At 42.1% G+C, this 23657-nt stretch overlaps 1 protein-coding gene across 5 annotated transcripts in view; it reads right to left on the bottom strand.

Moving 5' to 3' along the window:
* Positions 1–23657, bottom strand: part of RABGAP1L (RAB GTPase activating protein 1 like) — a 261437-nt gene that overhangs the window by 28618 nt on the left and 209162 nt on the right. Inside the window, exon 1 of one of the 5 annotated variants that reach the window (XM_075096825.1) lies at positions 10269–10328. The exons of 3 other annotated variants lie outside the window; for them this stretch is intronic. Coding sequence is in view for 1 of the 2 variants with exons in the window: in XM_075096824.1 (XP_074952925.1) it covers positions 6876–6986 (111 nt within the window). In the remaining variant the exon portion in view is untranslated. Of the gene's footprint in view, positions 1–6875; positions 8990–10268; positions 10329–23657 lie in introns of those variants that run through there. One more of the 5 variants, XM_075096824.1, reaches the window with a different exon arrangement.

Here is a 23657-nt window from a genome sequence, read left to right as displayed (position 1 = left end):
AAATATGCTTTTTTTTGTATTTTTAATTGTGTCAGTGCCATTCATAACACAGCCCCACAAGTAGCAGCATCAGCTGTAGGAGGTCATACATTGCGGGGTGGGACTGGGAACAAACTGGTGTACAGAGAAGGGCAGGAAACAACAGACCAAATTTGCAGTGAGAGGAATGTAACTCTGCCGTCAGAGTCAGGCTGCAGCAGTTTCTGCGGCTAATGAGAGCCCCGGGATGCACAAGGATAGGAAAAAGCAAGATGGCTAGGGAAGTTTTAACCCTGGATTGTCACTGAGACCAATACTGGAATACTGCATCCAGTGGGGAAAAAAAATTAAGAGGATGCAGAGCAGAGCCACCGAACTGTTTTGTACAGGGTACAAATGCCTCACAGCAGGAGGTTTAAGAGCTCAAGTTCCTCAGTTTGTACAAGAGAGCACAGACAGCTGAGTTGGTCACAGCATGATAGTACCTTCATAGGGATAAAATAAGTAATGGTACAGAATGGTGTATTCTGGCACAAAAACACATACCAGATCCAAGAGGGGAAGCTGAAACCAGAATGAATCCAAATGAGAAGTTAGAAACATGTTTTGAACTGCAAGATATTAACAGATTACCATGGCAAATTATACCTTTCCCACCTCCTGTTATACTCAAAAGAGAGCTGGATGCTTTTCCAGAAGACCATTTAATAGAGTTTTTACTTTTCAGAAAATACTGCTGGAATGAAGTTGGATGAAAGAGATGAAGCTTAGATAATTGAAAGATGAAGATCTGCCTAGCCTTAACCTCTGTGAGTCAGTGGGCAGCATGAGCCACCTCTCATTTCCACACCATTGAACCTCGATGCCAAACATGGGCTACACAATGACACTGCCAGACACGGATTGCACCACGGGGCGCCCAGCAGAAACCATTACACCCAGCTCCCCTGATGCAATACCGATGACCAGGGCTGGGTGCAACCCAGTAGCAGCTGATGGCTTCTCATGCTGTGGGGTCTTGACTCCTGTGCCCTCGTGCCTGCCAAGTGCCAGGACTGTTTTCTGCCCAATGCCAAAGGCTACAGCTTCACCTTTGACAGTTTCTACTCCACATTAATAATATGCAGCAGCAAAACATGCTCCACATTGAAGGTTTAGGACAGCAGAAAACAAATGGGATGCAGTATAAAAATAAATAGCTCAAGGTATTTTAGGACTAATTATTAATTTTCATATTTAATAACAAATGAGTGATGAAGGCCAAATAAGCATGAACAAGAACAAAATTATATGCCAGGTACACATTACCATAATACAAAACATATGCTTCTTCACTGTTTACGAGTTCCACATTTAGGGCTAGATTTGTGTACGTTAAACAAGTGCTCGGTGAGTTTTATCAGACAGGTGTCTGCTCCATGATCGAGTCTGGTTTTAGTAGCAGGAGGGACCAGGAGCTTATCCACCATGAGGAAGTTACCTCCCTTCTGGCCTACAAGGATTTGTATATGACAGTGGGCATACGGGGGTTTCACACGGTCGCTGCAGAAGCTGTTTTCCTAAATATGCTGGAACTCCAAGACTTTAGAACAAGGGAAATCCAAGGAAGGAAAGACTTCATTTTGATGTGTTTAGTTGTAACATCCAAAGGTGTCAACCAAGTCTTACTGAGAAAAAATTGTGGCCAAACTAATATTCATATACCTCAGTTACACTCTCAAATCTAAAATAAGTTAGTAAGCAAACTACAGTCTGATACAATGATCCATTTAATTAGCTTTGTATAAGCAGTTTCCTTCACCAACTTCAATTCTCAATGAGTTTCAGGGGAAGACTGACTCCTTAAAGCAGAATAAAAATTAGAATTTTTATAAACAAAAATTCAGGTGATATTTCATGTTACTTCTACTATTCAGTATGAACATGGCTTCTTTGATTTTTGGGGGAGACTGAAGATTTGTACTAGTAAAATAAACTCCAGAAAAGCTAATGAAACTGGAAGGATGACTAGTGTGAGCGGAACACACAAAATCTTTAAAAATTGAAAGAGTTAAAGAAAAGAGCAGCTGTGTCCTGAAATCACAAAAGACAGGGAACTTGAGCAATCAAGGGAAGGGAAAGACAAAAACTATTAGAGCTTTTGTTTTTCTGCATCGCCAGCTTTACAAATATAATTTGTCGGTTTATTATACATGTATATAAGAAAATTTTTTCTGCTCCAAGGATAAGGTGAGAGGATTGGGGCAGAATCTGGCTGCTCCGGCCCCACAGAGGAGGAAGGGGCGGAGGCAAGACAGCTCCTAGAGACATCCTGAGAGCAGGATCCTTCCTTCTTTTGGGAAGGGAAGGGAGCAGATGAAAATGATATCTGCTGGAAAGAGCCAATTCTCACAACAGCAACCACGCAAACTCCCTTATTCCTCCTTTGGCAGTAGCAACAGCAGCAGCATGCCAGCAGTAATGCCACCCAGGGAAAGATGGGTTTTGAAAAGCTCAAATGCTGCCAGCTCCTCCTCACTGCAAGACTCCACACAAGGCAGAATTAGAAGCTTATAGGAAAATTTAGATTGGAGGGCTCTCCAGTGGGCGTATAGGCCAACCTCCTGCTCAGGCAGGGAGAGCTTCAAAGTCAGAGCATGCTGTCATGAAAGTCTCCAAGGATGGAGATGCCAGGGCCTCCCTGGGCAGAACTGCTTTCCCTTATGCTGAGCCAGAATTTGCTTTGCTGCAAATCGTGACCATTCCTTCTTGTCTTGTCACTGCATGCCTCTGAGAAGAGTTTGGCTCCATCCTCCCTAGGACCTAGGTGGCAGGAGACTGCAATTAGATTCTTCATGAGCTTTCTCTTCTTCAGGCTAAGCTGCCCCAACCATCTCATCCTTCCTTCGTGTGCTCATCTCCCTGCCTTCCCAGTGGTCCTCCACTGGACTCATCTACGTTGTGAATAACCCTTTTCTCTGTGGGGGCTCAAAACTGGATTCAGTGTGTGAGATGCAGCCTCACAACTGCTGGTGCAAGGGAATAACCATTTCACCTGACACGCTGTCTGTGCCCTTGGTAACATCACCTTGTGCACAGCTAGCCTTTGTCCCTACAGGGGCACGCTGCTCCCTTATGCTGTCATCCACCATGACTCCCACACCCTTTTTGCATTGATTCAGACATTTGGTACCCAGCCTCCACAGATTGGGGAATTATTTCTACCCAGGAACGAACCCAGGATTTTGCATTTGCCTTTGCTGAACCTCAGGAAGTTCCTCTCAGCCCACTCCCGCTGTGGTTCCTTTGATCAGCAGACCCGCCTTTCCATGTGTCCACCACTTACCCTCCAGTTTTTGCCACCCGAAAACCAAGTTTTTGCCACCTGAAAAATAGGGTGCATCCTCTTCTGGTGTCTAGGCCTGAAGATGCTAAACAGGATCAGCCCCACTATCAACCCTGAAAAACAACGTTCAGCCAGCTGCCACTTAGATTTCAACCCACTGACCACAATGCCCTGTGCTCCTGCCAGGCCACCCAGTTTTTCACCTGCTTTGCAGTTGAACTGCTTTGCATGGCTTCGATGGGAAATTGAGAGCCTAGAAATCATTATGGCAGAATCTGCTGGCGTGTAACCACAAATTACTTCTGTGAAATGGCTGATAATTCCCCTGACCAAAGAGCTAAACACAACAAGGCAGGCAGGCAAATGAAAATACAATGAAGCTTTCCAGAAGAATGTCCTTCAACTCTGGATTAAGAGGATTACACCACTTAGCATACCATTTTTATAAGCCCTGGGGTCCAAGTTTTCTGCAGATAAACTGAGTATTGAAATTCCCTAGAGTAAAGCTACTCAATTCTTGCACCAACTACAAAACAGTCCACTTTTATATGCTGCTTTGCATGTCTGTGCGAAGCAGTTTCAGAATAACTTGAAATCTGAAAGCAAGACCACACAGCAAAGCAATCATGTGTCATGGTCACACTGCAGTATGACTAATTTTATTAAAATATATGTTGGAGCATTGCTGTCATACAGTGGTGCTTTGGAGCATATTTAACAAAACCTTATCTCAGATCACCTACATCCTGTTCAATTGTCTGGTATTTATGTGCATCAAAGCAATGCTACAAAAACACTGCTATGCTTTCCACTGAAAAGTTCACATTTTCCATTGAAAAATTCACATTTTCCATTGATAAATATTACTAGAATTGATGGGACCTGGGAAACGGCAGATAATTCTGATTTTCCTCACCAAGTTCATTACCTACGTGGCACTGGACATCTCAGAAGATTATGAAGGGCTGGCCTTGAGCATCTGCAACCCACATCATCCAGGGCTGGTATTTGGTTTCAGTATCAACCCGTTGCCACTTCACATCGTGACAAGTGGCTCTCTCCTCTGTGCAAGTGAGACTCCTGCTCACCCTGACCTATTGCACAACCCAAATGAACCATAATGAGTTCCTAGCTGCAAGATTCCTGGAACTACAACAAAGCCATCTTGGCATTCAAACTGCAGAACATGATGAAAGCCTTTAAAGAACATTTTTTTTAACTTTTCCCCGCAACCAGAGCAGCGTACTAGAAACTCTTTTAAAAATAAATGAAATGTGGATTTTGCAAATAGATAAATCCCAGATTGAAAAAAAATACCTGTGCTATTAACATGAACTCCCAGAATAAATGAAAACTCTGCAAATTCTTTCTACAGACGTTACCTTATGTACAGTATGTACTTTTGTGCAATCTGGTAAAATGACCAGGACAGAGTCACAGGATTTGCCCCAACTTGTCCCAACCAGCAGCTTGTCCCACGATTAACCATAGCAGCAGAGAACTGAAAGAAACTTTCTGAGTCATCAGGTCCCGTCTCTAGGTAGTGCAGGCTCCCACACACTATCTAATCCTATCACAATCCTGTCGAGCTTCATCTTAAACCTCCTCAGGCTGTTTGCACCATTATTTGCTTAGTTACTATACTTCAAAAACATTTAAAAGAGTATCTAAGTATTTCCTATATAAACCCTGCAAAAACCACTTTTCTTAACTTATTTACTAGTACATATTTCTAGTATTTTCTAGTACATTATGTCATATTTTCAGAGTGGCGAAAATCAGCTGGGGCTGTAATGTGGTGCTCTACGTCAGTTACCCTCTCCTCTAGTCACTCACAGCTAATCTGGAGGAATCTAGAGGCACATAACACAATGTCTGTTACTTTTGCTCTGAAGTTGTACAAAACTTAAGAGGCCATCACCAAACCCGTTTAAGCAGCGCTTTTCAAAGATTTAAATTATAGGGTAAGCCATCCATGACATGTGTTCTTACCAGAAGGGTTTTAATTTAAACAACTGCAGTACTGGCTCTAGAGCATGCAGGCAGTTCAGGACAGGAGGCAGCTAGGAATCTCCACTGCCAGCATCATTTCCTCAGAGAAACTTGACAGAAGAGCCTCTCCTAGTGCCCACGAGCAGGTACCTTCTCCAAGGGCACCTGGTTCCTTAATCCTATTGCAAGACAGGTACCCATCTGAAGGAAAGATACTACTCTGTGCTTCCAATCAAAATAATAAATGCTGCCATAGCAATCAGCTAAGGCAGAAAAACAGGAAAGGTTGTGGCTGGGCAATGAATTAAGGTATACCGTGTATTTAAAAATATCCAGCACGGAAAAAGTATGCAACTCCTAATATGTTGGTTAAGTTAAAGCCTATTTGGAGCCCAGTCTCCAACCAGGTTGTATTGAAGTACACAGTTTTATCTATACTGGATTTCCTTACTTATTAGCTAAGTATTGTAATGGACCTTGTAAATTCTAGCCTAGAGGAGGCCAGGGACAGAAAAAGGCATCATAATAAAAGGGATTAGGCAGAACTCTGGTTTAGATCTGGAGGTATATGCGAGATGCAGGAGATGAGTTCATGCACCCAAGATTTCCTGAACATGGACAGGCAGAAAAACCCATGCAGGAAATAGGCTTAGAGAGGTTTTCCACAGGACAGCAATAAAGCAAATTTTTCTTCTTCTGAGAACACCTGCTTTGTCACAGCTTAGGGAACCACCCGGATACAAATACAAATACAAATACAGACCAAAACCTGCAAACACAAATGCTTAATTGGACTGCTAAATAATTAGCCCAATTTGCATTTAGACTGAAACTTTAACTGTACCTGCTTTTTAAGTTAAGCTCAATACCTGTACATTAATTTTTATTTTCAAAGACTTCTTTTGATTGATTCTAGGTGGACTGACCCAACATGGGCCCATTTGTAGAATTTGAGACCAAAGCTGAATTTTGGCACCAAACTTCAGAGTCAAAACATGTGCCTTCAGTGCAGCTCCCTACAAGCGCTGGGACCCCCACGAGGGAGGAAGATGCTCATGCTATACATGTCAATTACATAAACATATATGCTAGTTATGAGAAAAGGAAGTGGTAGCTTAACTAAAAAGGTTTTACAGATACTTGTGCTGATTTCAAAAGAGCGTGTTAAAGTGTTAAATCACCATTTCTGTAAAAATGACAGGCTCTCTTAGATTTAGTGATGACGGTGACCTATGCCCCAGACCCTGGCTGTACATGACATGCTGAAGCACAGAAAGCATTTCCATCATTTAGTGTCATTTTCCAGTTTAATTATTATTTCAGTTATTGTAGTATTATTTTAACTATTATCCTACTGAGCAAATAACCTTCTTCTAACCTTAGTAACCCAGAAAGATATTATTTTGATAATATTATCTCTTCTGAAATAAACGGTTATTTTAATTTTGTTGATGCACAAAAGCAAATTTCTGAAAAAGTAATAAAAAGATAAATAATAGATAGCTTTCAGCAGAAGGACTTAAATACTGGAAAGAGTAAACCTAAGCATTATTGGCAAAGGAGCAAGAGTAACACCTACCACGGATTTGGGTTTGCTGACTGCCACCAGATTGGCCAGAAAGTCTTCATCGTACAGCTGGCTAAAAACATGGGCATCATAAGCCACCATTATGGAGATTTCTTCCATCATTTTCCTGGCAAGCTGCCGTTAGCGGCCAGAGCAGGTTGACATCCCAAGGCTGAACCCTGGCTCAGTTCCGTGTCAGTTGTTCACACCCACCTGAAGAAGCTAATGAGGAAGGAGTGTCACGAGAGAAAATATGATCCAGCAAATCAGCTCCCGTGTGGGCTTTCCTCTCAAGGGTGCCTTTGATTGTCACGGGAAGCACACACGAAACACCTGCTCACACTCCACACCCAACTGGCAAAAGGCATTTGCTGAAGTTTGGTGAAAAACAGGGAAGTAGTTTTAATTCCAGTATGAGGCCAAAGATGAAAAAGCAGTAGCCAAACCAGATTAGTATTAAGCAAGAAAAGATCTGTCAGTGCTTGACAGCAGGACTGGAATCACGTCTGTTCTCCTCAAACTTTGTAGCAGCTGTTTATATCCAGTTTTCTCCAATGGAAAGCTGATATTCTTGTTAGCAGAGTCTCGCTTTCCAATTAATTGCTTCTTTTGGCTTATTTGTAAATTCTCAGAGACCGGTGTAATGATGGTTTCTTTCAGACGTTCCTTGGAATTTTCCACAAGTTTCTAAATCTCTCCTTTAAACTCTTGAAAAACACTCACTTTCTCTTTTACGCGGATCCAAACTGCATCTTGTGCCATGTAGATGCTTTTTGATTTTAGCAGGAATATGATAGCATCAAGTCACAACCTTTCAAAAAGAGCCCTTCAGTTATTCATTTGTAATAAAGGGTAAGACAGTCGTGCAAAATGCAATGAAGGCTGTAAGCTCTTCCTTGAATAAACGCATACCTCCAGAAGTTAAATAAAATCAATTTATGCAATTGAAAGTTTCCACAGGAGAAGGTTTTTAACCTGAATCTGGGACTGGTTTGCTTTTAATCAAGAAGTGATGTGGTATGTCGTATCTGCGAGTCCTAAACAGCGTAGCTGCCTTCCAAATTGTTCCTGACTTTCCAATTCATTTATCGTAACACCTACCTGACACAGAAAAAAACCAGCAGAAGGAAAAAATTTTGAAAAAAACCCACATTAAAAGTCAATATTCTCAAAACTACACATGAAAATCTAGAAAATAAGTGATTCGGAGAAACAAAAAAAAAATGTCCCAGAAAGAAACTCCTTTCAGGAGACTCAAACAAAGTAAAACTCCTAACCAGATCAGAACTTCTGCTTAGACTTGTCCTCTGAATTGTTATCTTCTCTGGATGCCTTTTGTTCTTCCTGGTGAAAAATCATACCTGCTCAAGAAACATAAACCATTTCTGGTGTGCATTTGTCTCCAAAAAGAGTATGTGCTGGATGCTGCAAATCTGGTAGAAATTTCCAGTACAGGTTGCTGGTAGCATACGGTTATGCTCTTGCTTTCCAGAATAAACAGGGTCAGACCCACCTTGCTTTTCTCTTTTTTCCTGTGCTCCTGGTGTATCTTTATAAAAGATTACTCGTGTATCTAAATAGCGCCAGGTGCTATTTGCATTTGAATAGAAACTTGAGCAACAGCTGTAGTGTACAGGATTAAAAACCCAACATCTCTTTCACTTAAATAGGGGGGGAAATTACATGTTATTGCTAGGAAACAGAGAGAGTTCTAATAGGCTTATGACAAACAAAAAATGCAGCACTTGAGGTTAAATCCTTGAGACTAAAGCAGATTCTGATCATGCTTAACCCTTGCAGAAGGAAGAGGGGTATTTTTTCCTTGAAGCACACCTATAGCGCATTTCGATTTTTATTCAAAGGCTTGCAGATTTTTTCCAATTAATTCCCACAGCAGAGATACTTTAGATTCCGATCCTGAAGCAATATCCAGCTCACGAGAGACGCTCTCCGTGTCACCTACACAAAAATCATACCTGCTATGCTAAATTCCACTCAGGTTTCCCAAAACGCTTTAAATGACCGCTTCCTCTCCGCTTTCATTGCTTTGTGGGGTGGGTATTCTTTTTTCTTGTAGCAGAAGTTAATAGAGTAAGGCTAAAAGTGGCTCCTCCTTGGCTGTCTCTGAGGCGTGCTGATAAAGGCACCTGTTGTAAGAGGTAAAGCAAGTCCCTTCCCACAACCCCTCCCGCCCTGCTGGCACCGGCTCCAGAGGCTCCCAGCAGGGACTGACATTACACTGGAATAGTCATGTAGGTGCATGGGAGAGAGCGGGCGGTGTAACAACAAACATCCCCATGTTAATGAGAGACCAATTTAATTCTGCAATAAGGGCAGGAGGTGGAGAATGCAAATGATAGAAGTACACGACAGCTGCAGCTACATCCCTTTCCCGATTTAGCCAACAGGGATTTTTATTTATAAGGAATTATGGATCAGAACCTATATTCCTTTTTTTTTTTTTTTTTCCATCTTAAACAAGCGGGTTGCAATGATTTAACAGATCTAAATCTACATGTTACTATTGTATTATTGGCCGAATAATTCTTCCCATACCTATTCTTAACAGGGGGCTTGTAATTTTGGCATGTTCTAATAATCGCAAGAACTAACAACTGATTTCTGATGTCGGCTAATGCGTACCTTTACTTTAAAAATTATGTTTTTCAGCTTTTATTTCAAGCTAATAGAGCTGAGCTGCCCACAAATCCCTAAAAACCTGCATTTTACAGCCACATTAACAGTCTGTGCTATACTCTGAATCAGCGCACAAAATTATAAGTATCAAGCCAGTTAAACTAAATCTTTTGAATTAAACTGACTGAAGCAAGTATGCCCACCCGGACACAGTTGTGGCATGCTCACACCAGAGGAACTGGAAAGTAAAAGGCAAGCAGAGAGATGCCCTTAACCACCTCCTCAGGCCGCACTACAGACTCCTCCCAGCATTTCAGTACAAAGCGGAACTGTATGTTTGTAACAGGATCCTGCTCACTAACCCTTAGCTGAATGTCCCTGAAAGAAAAATATGTTCATTTTGCAAAATTCAGGCTTTTTATTAAAACCTATTTCACTTACATTTGATTTTACTTGCTTTTGAATACTATAAATCCTTAAAATCAAGGGACTTCAACTGCAGGGGAAAACTGTGGAACCTTAATCTAGGACTCAACACTACTATAATAACAGCATTCCTACTATAATAAGGGCCTTCCCCTCAGCCAGGGTCTCTGTGTGCTGAAGTGATGAATAATCTACCCAAAGACAATAAAAACCACACAGTGCAGCTTCATATTTCTTTAAATCAAATAGCGCTTCTCTGTATAGCACAACATCTACCTTGCAGCAGCCCTCCTCAAGGAACAGGAACGCAGTCCCCTCCACGACATAGTTTTGAAAGCATACCTCCAAAGCAGGAATTTTTGGAGAAGCGGTTCAGCCAAGCAGTCAGGACAACAGAAGAGAGCCAGCAGAAGGACAGATGAGCTGCAGAAAACTGTTAACTAATTAAGGTAAGTAGCCCCAATTACAGTTGTTGGGATTTACATGCTGTTAGATCATAGAGGTGAATGGAAAATTCCTGAATTGAGCAAACCAGCTAGCTTAGCAAAGCAAAATCCTGCTCACTCCCAAGATAAATTCACTCTCACTCCACCCCCAGGAATGTCTTCCTGCTATCTGATGGGGATAGGATCTTCTGATAGACAGGAAAGCATTACGTATGTGAGGTATGTGCAGCTTCTTGCTAAGCACTCCCTTCCTGCCACCGCATTTCTGAAACATAAAGGCGTTTTCTGTGACTTGCTTTTCATGTATTAATGAATCCAGGAAGATCACAGCGGTCTTCAGATAAGGAAACATAAAAATCCTTTCATAGCACTTGGAAAGGGATTTGGCAGCCTTCAATATAAGTTTACAGGGTTTTTTTATCCCTACTGGGCATGAATAACGGTGGTATCATGCTCTTATCGTAATTCCCTTACCCAGTCATGACCTTTAAGAACTGTTTCAAACATGACCAGCGAGTGAAAATCACTTGGTTACAAGTCAAACACAGTGAATCCCGAAGCACAATTACATTCTCTCCTCAGCCACAAAGGCTTGCTGACCATTGGAGAACAGCAGGTAGCCCAGGTCTTCAGTCTGCACACTAAATCACCTGCAGTACCACCTAAAGCCCCCAGAGACGTCGCTGCTGCCCTTGGGAAGCTGCCCCACAATGCCGAACCCTTGGCCATGGCAAACACCTGTGCTGGAGCGAAAGGCAGGGAGCGGCTGCCTGTCCTTCACACGCACGGTTATCCCAGTGAATTATGGAGCAAAGCATTTACTGTTTTGCTGGCGCAGCCTTCGAGAAGGCTGCAGTTTTATTCATAACTCTATATCAGTTTTAGACATCAGAAGGTAAATACTGTTAGGCATGCTTTTGGATTCCAAGTGAGCACTGAAGTTAAGCCATTGCGCACAGGACTGCCCCATACCATTCGATAAAAGCAGTTGCCAGGCTCAGGCTGATCTATAGTTCGGCAATTGCTTCTCCAAGTTTTATTTTTATTATTGAAAATGTCAAATAACATGCCCTATTTTTTTCCCAAAGAAGTGGGTGCATGCACCTGTGTTTCTCCTAAAATAATCCTCCAAATGTGTGGAAAAATCTGGGCTCAATGTGCTTTAGGAAATGTACTTACATGGGTAAATCCTCCCCATTTGCAGCTACGCCACACTCTCCTGATTTGAAAGCGGGCAAGATTGTAAACTCATCTTCACATATTAAAGCCAGTAAAGCCATCCTGCTGGAGAGAGCACAAGTTTCTCTCCCAGTGGTGGCAGGGGTCAGCGTGGCTGGAATTGCTGAGGCAGAGGCGTTCCCAGCAAACTGGTGACGCTGGCCTGCGCTCCCCCTCAATGGAAATGCACAGCCCGTGGCAGGGAAAAGCTTGGGACTTCAGAGCCTTCATTTTATGTTGCTAGCTCTGCCTCTTGAATTATTTACTGTAAGCACGAATAACAGAGGAGGGAAGTACTATTGCACTGGTCTCCGTCAGTCTTATGAGAAAGCACCAACAGCAAAGTCACTGCAAAAGCAGGAGGAACCTTTACAACTGTATTCAGTCATTCTTTATAGATTAAAACAAACGTAGCAGAAAATATGCAAAAGCCCCTCTTCCTGCCTTCCCAAATCAGCTGCGTTACACACAAAAGGCTAGTCCTGCACCCATGCAACAACTGCTGCGTAAGGATTTTCTTCCACAAAGTTCCTAGATGATCTTTAAAGCTCATGAAAAGAAGTAAAATTATTCATTAGCCTCACCTCTAGAACTACAAAGGGTGGAAAAGCAGACCAGCCAACAGATCCTCAACCTGCTGGAGGTCGCCCCCTGTATTTTTAAAAGCATATTCTTGATTAATTCTGTTTTGTGTATTTGTTCTGTTTCTCAAAGAGGTGGTTATTAATGCTTGACAATTTTAAAGGGTTTGGGCCAAGTCTCCACTTCATTTCATTTCATTAACTTGAAACTGCAGCTAAACAAGGACATGAAGCTGCCTAAAACAAATCCGCCCATTTTGATTTCTAAAAACTATATGAACCTGAAAAAGATTAAACAGCAGCTTAACTGGAGTGCCAGCCTACAGGTACCTACTAATTATTATTCTTTTCAGACCCTTCCAGATTATGTTGCAGCCTTTTAAATTAACTCCTGATTCTCCTTTGATTTTTAATTAATTAAATTCACATTTTTAATTCATGTTTTCATATTTCTTTTCCATACTGCCTCTTTCTACGGGCACTAGAAGTTATTACATCCCTTCAGCTAAGTTTCCTTCAGATATCAACTGTTGGGCAGAAATATCTCGCTTTGTGAATTTCTTTCTTGTCTGCCATGAATTTGCATTAGAGCTGGGATGACTTTTTGCTTGTTTGCATTTTTCCTGAGGCAAAGGCAGCACAGGGCTCCAACCACTCCGAACTACTGGTGCAGTGGTCCCACAACGAGCTGCTGGGTGATGGAGGCAGTGGGGCAGAGGAACAAGGCAAGAGCCAGACATCCCTAAGCCAGTATTGATACCAAGTAAAAGGAATTTTGAATCTTACTGTGAGATTTTGGAAATCCTAGCCTTTGGCTGTTGAAAAAACAGATTTTACAGCATATTCAGAGCATAATTGTAGGCAGGACCTGATATAACCGACTGAGGTTTAAAACAGAGCTAAGTATATTTCCTCCTTCCCCATCCTTTTATTTTAGCAAAATAGGGGATTTTTTTTCCTATTTGCAAAGGCAAGGGGTGGTACTGGTGAGCTCCGTGACAGGCAAATAGCTACTCCACCCTAACGCACTCTGAGTGGGGCCACGCTAGTTTGCACCACAGACATCCCTACAGAAACAATTCAGAAGGAAAAGGCAGAAATTCCTAAACTGACTTAGACCATAATTGCCTGAAAAGCAGAAGCTTTCTGCCACCTCTTTCACGTTTCACCCCTTCTCTTTGGGAAACCAGTTTTAATCTCCTGCCAGTTCAGTGATAGCAGATGCCCGTAAACAACACCACAACTGAGGGAAGCAGCAGCAGCTCCAGAGCAGGGCCACATACCAAGGACCTTCTTCCCACATCTGACCCAGGGCCATGGCCAGCATCTCCTGAATCTACCCCCTCAGAGTCCAGTCAGTACAAACAGGTCCCTCCAGCTGCTGAAAGGGCAAACATTAACAATCTGTTTCCCACTGTAAATGTCTCTGATATTTATTCCCTAAGGCTGTTAATCCAACAACTGAACAATGTTTGTATGGCATTTGGACCATGCAAATGCCATTGAGAGTTAAGTTCCAGAATAAACTGATCCCCACCAACACTGTGAAGTATATTTTAAACTTGCTGCATTTATCATTTTAACTGTTACTGAAAAGAAAAAAAATGGGGTCAAGCATATTTTTCAAGAAAATTAGCACAGCACTTGTATAGGACTGCTTTGCACTTATAATTATTTATATGGATTCCTGGCTTGATTTAAGGTTTTTAGCCAAAGAGCCCACAAGCTAATGCACACAGAGCCAAATCTGATCCATCAAAACTTCATCAGAGTAACAGAGCTAGTTCAGGCTCAGTCATACAGCAAGTATATATCTGTATCGCTACCTTTACCCATGGTCTACTGACTTTTCATTTAGACCACACCATCAGTAAACGAAAGATATTAATTAACATCAGGTAGCACATTAAATAGTGACATCTGTCAAATGAAGACTCAGGTTGGGGCCCAGGACTCGGGGCTTCTCTTTTAAACCCACACCTGACTTTCCTTCTCAAGGCAGATCCATCTCCCTGTATTTATCTTTCCCTCCCCAGATAGGGATTAACAGGCCTTATCTACCTCCCAGAGAAAGATTAATAATGGTAAAATTTATGAAAAATGTAAAACTGGAAGTGGTATTATTGTTGTTGTTATGATGTTGTCTGACAGGTCTTCTCCAGAGTGCTGTTAAATGTCTTATGACATGCTGCACGGGGAGGTTGGACCCTGCAGCAGAGCGCAGTGACATGTTTACCTGGATGATGTGGCCAAAGTGCCCTATATCACATCAGATTTAGTATCTTTACTGATGGTCACTTTGCACCTGACCTTTAGCCAGGGACAAGAAAAAAAGGCGAAAGACCAAAAGGTTGGAGGGCCAGGCATTATGAGGAATTATTGGAGTTAAAAGAAAGAAAAAGGTACGACCTCAGCACATCCTCCATCCGCTAAAACCACGGAAGCTGGGCAGGCACAAACCCACCATAACATACTCTGCTGTGCAATCATTAGGCAGGGGCTGCTGTGCTGGTATCCCTGGAGCACCACAGCAAAACCCCAGGAAGGTCTGTGGCCCTATCTTCCACAGGGACTCCCTGATGGAAGCCTCATGGAAAAGGTGAGACATTTCTATGTGTAAATAGTACAATAGTAATGGCATATTCCCAAAACAAAAAATAAATCTGCAGCATGATTGCTTGGAAGATGAGATAAAGAGTAATTAAGACTGAAATGATGCAGGTGAGCAGGAAATGGCGCACGGTGCCTGCTAAACTGGACTAAACCAGACAGACTAGTCCAAGTATCTCGTCGGTTGAAGTACAGAAGTCAGAGAGTTTGATTGTGAGATGCAGTCTAGACTGAGGCATGATTGAAGACTCTGAAATGAGATTATATCATGCATTATACATGAAAAGTACAAACTACTGATACTTTCGAGAGCAGTGTCCCACAATGCTGGAGTTAAAAATGAAAGCATTAACTTGGAGGTCAAAGGACTGAATGCAGCTGAAAAAGTCCAGAAAACAGCACTTGCTAGTACATATTTATACCAAAGATGATTAACAGCAACCTGATACAGAAAGCATTTGACATGAGATCCATTTGCTGCCAAAAACGGAAGGCAGCTAAGTCTCAGTACTCCCCTGGACAAATTCCCCTGGAATCTGTACGGGTTAACTCCAGAGGAGGAAAGAAGCTCAGGACCATGCAAGCTGATCAGCCGTATAAGACCACCAGCAGCATCCACTAATCTAAGCTTCACATAATCCTTTGCTGCTAAATCCCTATTCATCACCATACAGTACAGTGAAAGGGAAATTCTGTTCTCAGAAGATGATTTGGGAGACAAACTCTTTCAGTGCTTAACTGTGCTGATCTAGTCGCCCACTGTGAAAATCTGCATCTACGTTTAATGCTTCAATACGCCACAATGAGAAAAACTTCTGTATTTACATATGATTTAAAGATTAACCTGTCTTGATTTGACTCCTAATAAGCTTATTTTAAGAGCTCGGATGATATGTATGGAGGCTGAGAGAAGGCAGATTCTTACACAAGTTATCAAAGAGCTCTCTACGTGATAATGAGGTATTTCTTTGGGCACCAGAGACCTGAGATACTTCCACATACCCTTCCACCCTCTCCATTTGTCTTATTCCAATTTTATTTAAAATTTGGACTACAGGTCTTGTATTAGTGCTACTATTATATCTATGCAACTAAAAGAAATTAGACACTACCCCCCCCCCCGCAAAAAAATCAGGACTTGGTCCAGCCTAGCACAGATGTCCACAGGCCAAGAGAACATTTTCTCCTCATATCCATGTGCTTGGGCTTGGCACAATGGACTGCTCAAGCTGAGGTCAGCGTTTCTGCCATGTGTGCAAGGGCTGGGCTCCCTTGGAAGCTCACTCAGTCCCAGTGCTCCTGTTGACTGCCCTCAACATCCATAAAAAGAGCTATATTTAGAGAGACAATTGAGCTATAATAATAACTTCTACTCTGTTCTTGATTTTTTGCCTTTTATATAGGGGAAATGCTTAAGCAGAATTCCTTCTGCAAGGAATGCAAGGGAAGTGCCTGGGATGAATGAGAGCTAATATTTGCTTGATTTGAAGAAAAATACCCACAACAGCAAACAAAGAAAACAGAAGGCACAATAAAATTTAGGAAGATTTGCAAAAGTTTTAAAAAAAGAGATTTCTACCACAAAATTCCTCAAAGGATTTCCAAATCATACTTTTTATATGATGCACATAATTGTTTTTACTGTTTGGAATGTCATTCCCCTAAGCAAAACAGGGAAAGTGTGCTAAAAAATGGGAAAGCCGAGTATATAACCATGAAAAAGTAAAAGACCATGCTTTTGCTTCTGACAATTTTGATGTTGGTTATGAATGATAAGGCAGCAGTTTCAGCCTACCATCCATTGGTATTCAGAAAGGAACCATCTATCAAATTTCAACTCTGGGTTTACAGTTCAAATTAATAGGGGGGAAGTCAGTGTCTGCATTTGTTCACCCATTTGGAGACTGCCAGAATGAACCCTAGGAGTTTGTTCTTTTGCCTACAACAACAGTGAACTGCAACATTTAATCTGATGGTGTAAACATGATGCTGATCTGAAAATGAAGGAAAATAAACCAACTTATAATAAACTAATAACTAACATGAAAAAGAAAAGCTATATTGCTGTCTCCATATGGACATTATATGTAATGTAAATACAGGTGATCTGTGTAATGGTTTGGGAGGTTACAGATCTACTCTGCTACATTTGTGGGAGAATAACTCTGTTTCTAATTACTCTTTAAAACTAACTACTCTTTAAAAGTGGTGAAGATTTGATCACCTATCTCAGCCACATGATGGTTGTCTCTTGGAATGCCACACTATTTTTTTCTTCTCTAGAAACATCTCACTGCAGAACTTCACAATAACCTGGAGAACTAAACATGGACTTAGCAACACTCCCAGGACTGGAAGAGTTGCCTGGGGATTGGCAATTGATTTAGCAGTACATTAACTGGGCTCCCCCCAGTTTTAAGAAGAGTGGAATGAATGAGTCACACCAGTGGTTCTTGTGATACAGCGTATCCCTGACATTGCACAGTATTGTCATTACTGAGACAGACGGTATCTCTACTGAACTGTCTTGGGGAAAAAATAAAAACAAAAGGATAGTTTCCTTAACACTACTTAGGACTAAGAAATTGAGAAAGACCAGAAACATCCGAGTCAGTTTCTTCTTATCTCTCATAATGGAGTATAACAGCAGCAAGAGAAAAAGCTTACTGTGAGCTAAAGATGGAGCCCCCTACCTTGGCCATCTGTTACCAGCAGTACACTGCAAAACATTCAGGTTATTTTATTGGGCAATACTGTATTTTTATTCTCACTTATTTTTTTAATGTTTCTATTAGGAACATATGACCTGTGCTCCCTTATCAGTATTGTTTGCATTCTTGTGCTCTTCTTGGATTTTTCAGAGTTAGGGGATTTCAAGGTATAGACAGCTGGCTGGGCGCAACAACACGGAAGATACGTCAAGAGGCAGCAGCACAAACCAGTGATCAGACACAGCTGTAGGGCAGCTATGTCTCCTGTAATGCTTTTATCAGCTCAGGTTTACGTTACCCTTCCTCAGCACTGCAGACCGCCAGAGCTCTGAAAGTTCACGAGCAAAAGCTGAGCATATGAAGCGGGAAGAGCCACAAGAAACACAGAGATGTCCACCCACACTAGCCATTTGCCTGCTTCTGGGTGTAATTCAAGGTGATCATCATCTTCTGCTCCCTAAAAGACCTGACATCTTCCCATATGAAAGATCCTGTTCTTCCTATCTTCAGTTAATGAAATTAAGATCTGTGACTCAGTCTTTTTAAGCATACCTGAAACAACTTCTCAGGGCAGAAAAAGTTATTCCTGGGCATTTGAGCTACTTCTAAGCCTCCTGTGTTTTGCTCACAACTCAGCTTAGAGAATACCAGAGAGAACTTAAATACTTGCCTGAGCACCTAGCACGTTTCTGAGCTCCATGTGAATAACTGCAGCAAAATGTACATGCTAACAATAGCACAGCTTGGCTTATGAAATCTCAACCATATTAAAAAAATACATGGAGCTGCAGGTCCGCAAAGGTTTTACAATCAACACTCCTCCGGATGTACATGAGAAGTGACATCCCAGTGGCAGACGTAATAATTGACAAAAAGACCAAGAGTTCATTTTGAAAAAAATCAGAATACAGAATGAGCATGCCAAACCACTCTCAGAAGTATTTTAGTTTTCCAAATGGGTAATTGAATGCTTAACGCAAATGAAAAGAAAATTCAATTTGGACTTAAAACATCACCTTCCTCATCTCACGTTGATGGAAACAAAATCACATTTGGCCTTGTGCACAACACCTGTTCTGCAGGTCTGCATGTACCAAAACAAGTGTTCACGTGCTTCTCTTTGTTCTTCTCCAGAGAGGGTCAGGTAATGGATGGATCATCAAACCAGAAAAATTATTTTCTACCAAGAAGTCTTCTATGGTGAAAACTACAACACACAGACAAAGGTGTCAGTCAGTAGCAGCCAAAGGCAGTAAGAAGAGGACCAAAAGGCAACACGTGTGGAAGAAATATAGTCCCAAGACTCAGCTCATGAATATTGTGTCTGCTTGCTGAAACAAAAAGGAAAAAAATATAAAAGGAGAAAGACTGTTTGGCACCTGTTTGTTCCAAATGAATATCTACAGGATTCACCTTCCTCCTTCTCTAGCTACAGTATTGTGCTGGAGGAAAGGTACAAAAATACTGGAGCTTGTGAGAGCATCTGAATTGCTTCTGAAGACTTTAGTGAAGAGCATGGCAGTTCTTTCATCAAAGTCATCATCGCAGTCTAACACCAATGCTGACGTGGCCAACACTACCACAACAAACACAGCCAGGCTCTGTTATAGTATCTCCACTTAGTGCTTTCCTGGTTGTGAAACATGATTCTAGTCAGTAGTCCTGATTCTTCGCTTGGCAAAGAGTCTCTCTGGGTGACACACGATGTAACAGTGCACACAAACCGCTTTCACCCTTCCCCATTTTGGGGACACATCTAGAACAAATGGCACGGTAACAGCTTCGTTACCTGTCTGCTCTCCTCTTCTATCGACGTGTAGCCACCACAAACACTCTGCCAGTTTATCTATACACCAAAGACTCCATCAACAACCTGCTCCTCTCATTGATGCAATTTAAGGCAAATCTGTGCCCTGGCCGGGATCCCAACCCCACCCCACAAAAATGCAGTTGTTCCTGTAGAACTGCCTCTACAGCAGGGCTTTCCCTAGCATTGCCAGGCAGATGAAGGATAACCATCTTTTCACTCTTTGTAGATCTAGTTAGGCTACCTGAAGCCTGGAACGCGGAAGCAGCTGAAGTTAAAGCAGCCAGAAATAAACTAAGCAGAAAAAATGAATTAAAGCCATCTTTGTTCTGACCATTTTTTCTTCCATCAAGGACTGTGGGGACCAAACAGATTCCCAGCTGCTATCTCACACTGAGTACAGCAGTCCATGGCCAGCTACGCCTTAAAGGGTACTTTCAGCACACTCCTGGATGCCACTCCAGCTCGACAAATATCATGAGGAGTTTGCTCAGCTGATGAACAGGAACACCAGTAAAAACAGGGTAGAGGATAGCGTTGAAGAGAAGACAAACATATGCAAGTAAAGGCACCCTGCTGCAACTCAGAGGCTTACAGCTCTGCTTCGATGTTATGGAAGAAATCTGTTTAGCTATATAAATAAATAAGATGTATAAGTAAATAAATAAGAATAAGGGTGGGCTGCAGGAAGGCAGCTAGACTGTAGCCCCTTCAGGATTTTGGAAGTTGCTTAGCAACAGGCTGGCTGCTGCAGGGCTAAAGTAGCATGAAATTAGCAGCTTTTCAGCAAAAGACAAATCAAATGTAAAATTGGGGAGGTGGCCGTTGAGTGGCAGCAAGGAGAAAAGCATTAACTGGTGAATCTGATATGGTGGGTATCTTTTAGGAGTGTTTCCTGAGTCCTAATTAATGTGGCCAAGGGGCTGTGTCCTGCCTGGGTACTGATAGATTCCAAAGCATGCCTAGCAAGTTAATCATAGAATCATTTAGGTTGGAAAAGACGTTTAAGATCATCAAGTCCAACCACTAATAATTAAATCTTGATTAAAATGATGGCTGTACCAGTCACCTCATGGGTTAATTACTTATTAACCATCTTAAATAGCTCAAACCCAATCATACCAGACTACACTTGCTATATTAGTGCCAACTGAGTATACACCACACTTTCAGTTGCAGAGTTATCTAATGTATTCCCACATAATTTCAGCTCTAGGTTATTTCAATGCCATCTCTGCATTCACTTAAGGAATTTGCTTCCATGAATCCTTCAAGTAACTGAATCTCAACTGCAGAGATCCACTTGTTCTGGCCAAATAATTCCTCTAAATGATATTGCTTCTCCAGCCTTCTGGAACAACCCTGTATGGACACGGAGAATCATTATATAGACAGCTGCTATTAGAGAGAACTGAGTAATCAGAACAGCAAAACAACATGTGTACACATTTCATGGAGGACTTAAACGGGAGTTTCGAATGAAAGATTTTTCTGGGTCACTTAATCAGGGGCCAGATTGTACCAGCGAATTGTTTTCCACTGCTAAATGGATTTGAAGCTGGTCCCTGGCAGCAAGACACAACCAGGGGCCCGTATGGCACATAGTCCATTGGAAGGTGGTGTAGGAAGGCAGTCGGGTCAGGAGAGATGCTAAAGTGACTTGTCCAGGCATTATAGAGGAGGAGAGAGGAAATGCAGCGTCCCTTTTCCCTGCTTTTTACATATAAACAGAGCAGCGATAACTTATTTTACTCCTTATTTACAGAGAGGCTTATATTTGTGTGGCACTTCAGAAACAGAGTAAGACCTATCCAAGGGCATATGTCCTTGGAAATTGTCTTGGAGCAGGGAAACATCTCACCTGCATTTCACCCTCCTTAGTGCCCCAACACAGCACTTAACCATTCCTGTCAGTGGGGTAGAGAGTATACAAGCCACCACCAGATCCGTAGGCAGTAAATGACGTATTTTAGACAAGGTTGGTGGTTTTCAATCCTTATAATTTTCAGAACGATTCCTGGGTCCTTGGGGACTGCATGCAGAGATGCCTTTGGCAATGTTTTGTTTTCCTATTTGTCTGGGGTTGAAAAGAAGGCAACTGAGGCTCACTGATGTGGCACGCACTTAGGCAAGATGCCCTCCATTTCTTTAATTAGCCTATTAAACAAATCTATCAAAGGTGTAACTACAAGTCTCAGAGGAAAGAAACACAGACTGTCCTGTTATTCCTAGTACACATACACAAGAAAACAACACACAGGCTGCAATAGTTAACTGGGAACAATGCAATCCCGTTGCAGGCAAAGTACATCAACCCGAAATACCTTGACTCTTCTCCTTTTTGCATGGACAGAGTTAGCTGTGCCTGAGCATACAGCTTCACTGTCTGCTTCAGCTTCCCCTCCTCCACACAAGAGATGATAAAACCCTGCTTCACAGAGCTGCTGTGAAACACTCGTCTCTGGAGTGTCAAGCGCCTGGTGAAACTGTTAGTGCTCCCTGAACTTGAGCAAACTGAGTGACTGAAGGGAGATAATCTTGTTTTAAGTCACAAGAACCAAAGACTATCAAAACTCAAAAATAATTTTATTCTCCACTTTCCTAAGTGAGTCCTTGGCAGGTGTGCATCCCAGGATTTAATCTCCCCAAGGAGATAAAAAATACTAATGTATTAGTACAAATATACTGGTTTCCAGGCCTACAGCAAGTGGCTCACATCACTCCCCACCACACAGGATGCTATTTAAAAGGTTAACTATTACCCAATACTACATATTTTCCAGTGCTTAGCCCCATTTTATGGGGAAGTAGTATTGCTTACAGGGCTAGTAGCTTTGTGCATCGCATGTTGAAGCTGGCTAGCTAGTGTAAGCCAGGCTAAGGTTCAGTGTAATACAAATGGGCTGCAGGCTCCCTCGCCCTGGTACCACCAGTACCAGCAGCACAGGTCAGAAGGGGAAGTTGCAGAGGGATGAGCACTGAAACACTTCCTTTCCTTCACAGGACAGACAGATGGGGCAGCTGCTCAGCTGTGACACAAACCAAGCACAGTAGAGCCAGGGGAGGTTGTAAGTACTGGAAATGACCAGGGATAAGAGATTTAATAAGTGAAGGTGCAGACAAGCCTGAATCTTGTGTTCTGATCATGCATTAAGAGCGGAAAAGAAGCAGAAGGGGGAAGAGCAAATAGTATCAACAATGCATAGGAGCTGGAAAGAGAAGATGTATTAAAACACATTTCTCTTAAAATGTCAGTCTCTGTCAACTGTCATGCTTTCCAGACTTTCAGAATTGAATTATATTGTAATTACTTCCTATTTGGACAAGGTCACAAAAATAAAAGCTCCGTACTTTCCTACATTATGATCTGCTGTATGTTCTTTACACTTGTGTAGCAGCCAAGTTTTCTTTTCTGATGTCAACAAATTTGCCTTTAGAATAAAATGCTGGTTTAGGTCCATTAGTCTAGTGTAAGGCACATTAAGAAGTTAAGAACCATCATTACTGATCTTTCCAAGAAGCCTCCCAGAGCACAGACGTCTTTATCCTCTTGCTAGTCCTTACAATTAACTTTATATCACAAATGCAACAAAAAGGAAACAAATATGAAACCCAGATGCATGTAACCTTATGATAGGTACTTGTTCTACACACACCCTTATCGTTGGGTAAGGACATGTGAAATCCCTTACATCAGGGACTTAAAAACGTTTCTCAGTTTTTCCAACTCTTCCCCTGCTCAAATTCCCATGACAGTACATAATCTTGTATAACATTCCTGTATGACGGATCAAAGGCTGAAAATCTGCAAGGCATATAAGTAAACAGTTCCCTTGTTTAAACAGGTAGCCTGTTAACACTACTTGTGACAAAGTGCTCCTACAAGACATTATTGTTACTGACATTTTATGGATGTTACAATAAAGAAAGATGGAAGGAAGATAAAGAGGGACTCTGCTGTCCCCAGGGGAGCCAGGGTTCCCCACAAGCCCCTGCTTGAGCTCTCAGTCCAGCACTGGATCCATAAATGTGCGGCTCATTTCCTGCTTGCTTCGGCCATTAGGGCCTCGGCCTGCTTCGGGAGGAGAAGCTGCCTGATGGAGAGAGATTGATGACAGCAAGCAGAACACAAGATGGACTCTGGCACAGCCCACAACCACCTGCCCTCCTAATTCATCTCAGCAATTAGTGCTGTGCTTGTGATGAACCCTTTCACCTCAGGCTAGGAGGTCCTCTGCTGTCAGAGAGCAAGAGGAGGAGGTTTTCCAGGGTTATCAAGTCCAGGCAGTGCCTCCTCCCCCTTCACACCTTCACGGGGCCACTTCCCCTGGCTCTGACCAGGCGTGTCTTTGTCAAGT

This window comes from Phalacrocorax aristotelis, chromosome 6, assembly GCF_949628215.1.
Source record: "Phalacrocorax aristotelis chromosome 6, bGulAri2.1, whole genome shotgun sequence".
Lineage (NCBI taxonomy): Eukaryota > Metazoa > Chordata > Aves > Suliformes > Phalacrocoracidae > Phalacrocorax > Phalacrocorax aristotelis.
Note: the sequence above shows the minus strand (reverse complement) of the source record. Positions and strands in the feature narration are given on the sequence as shown.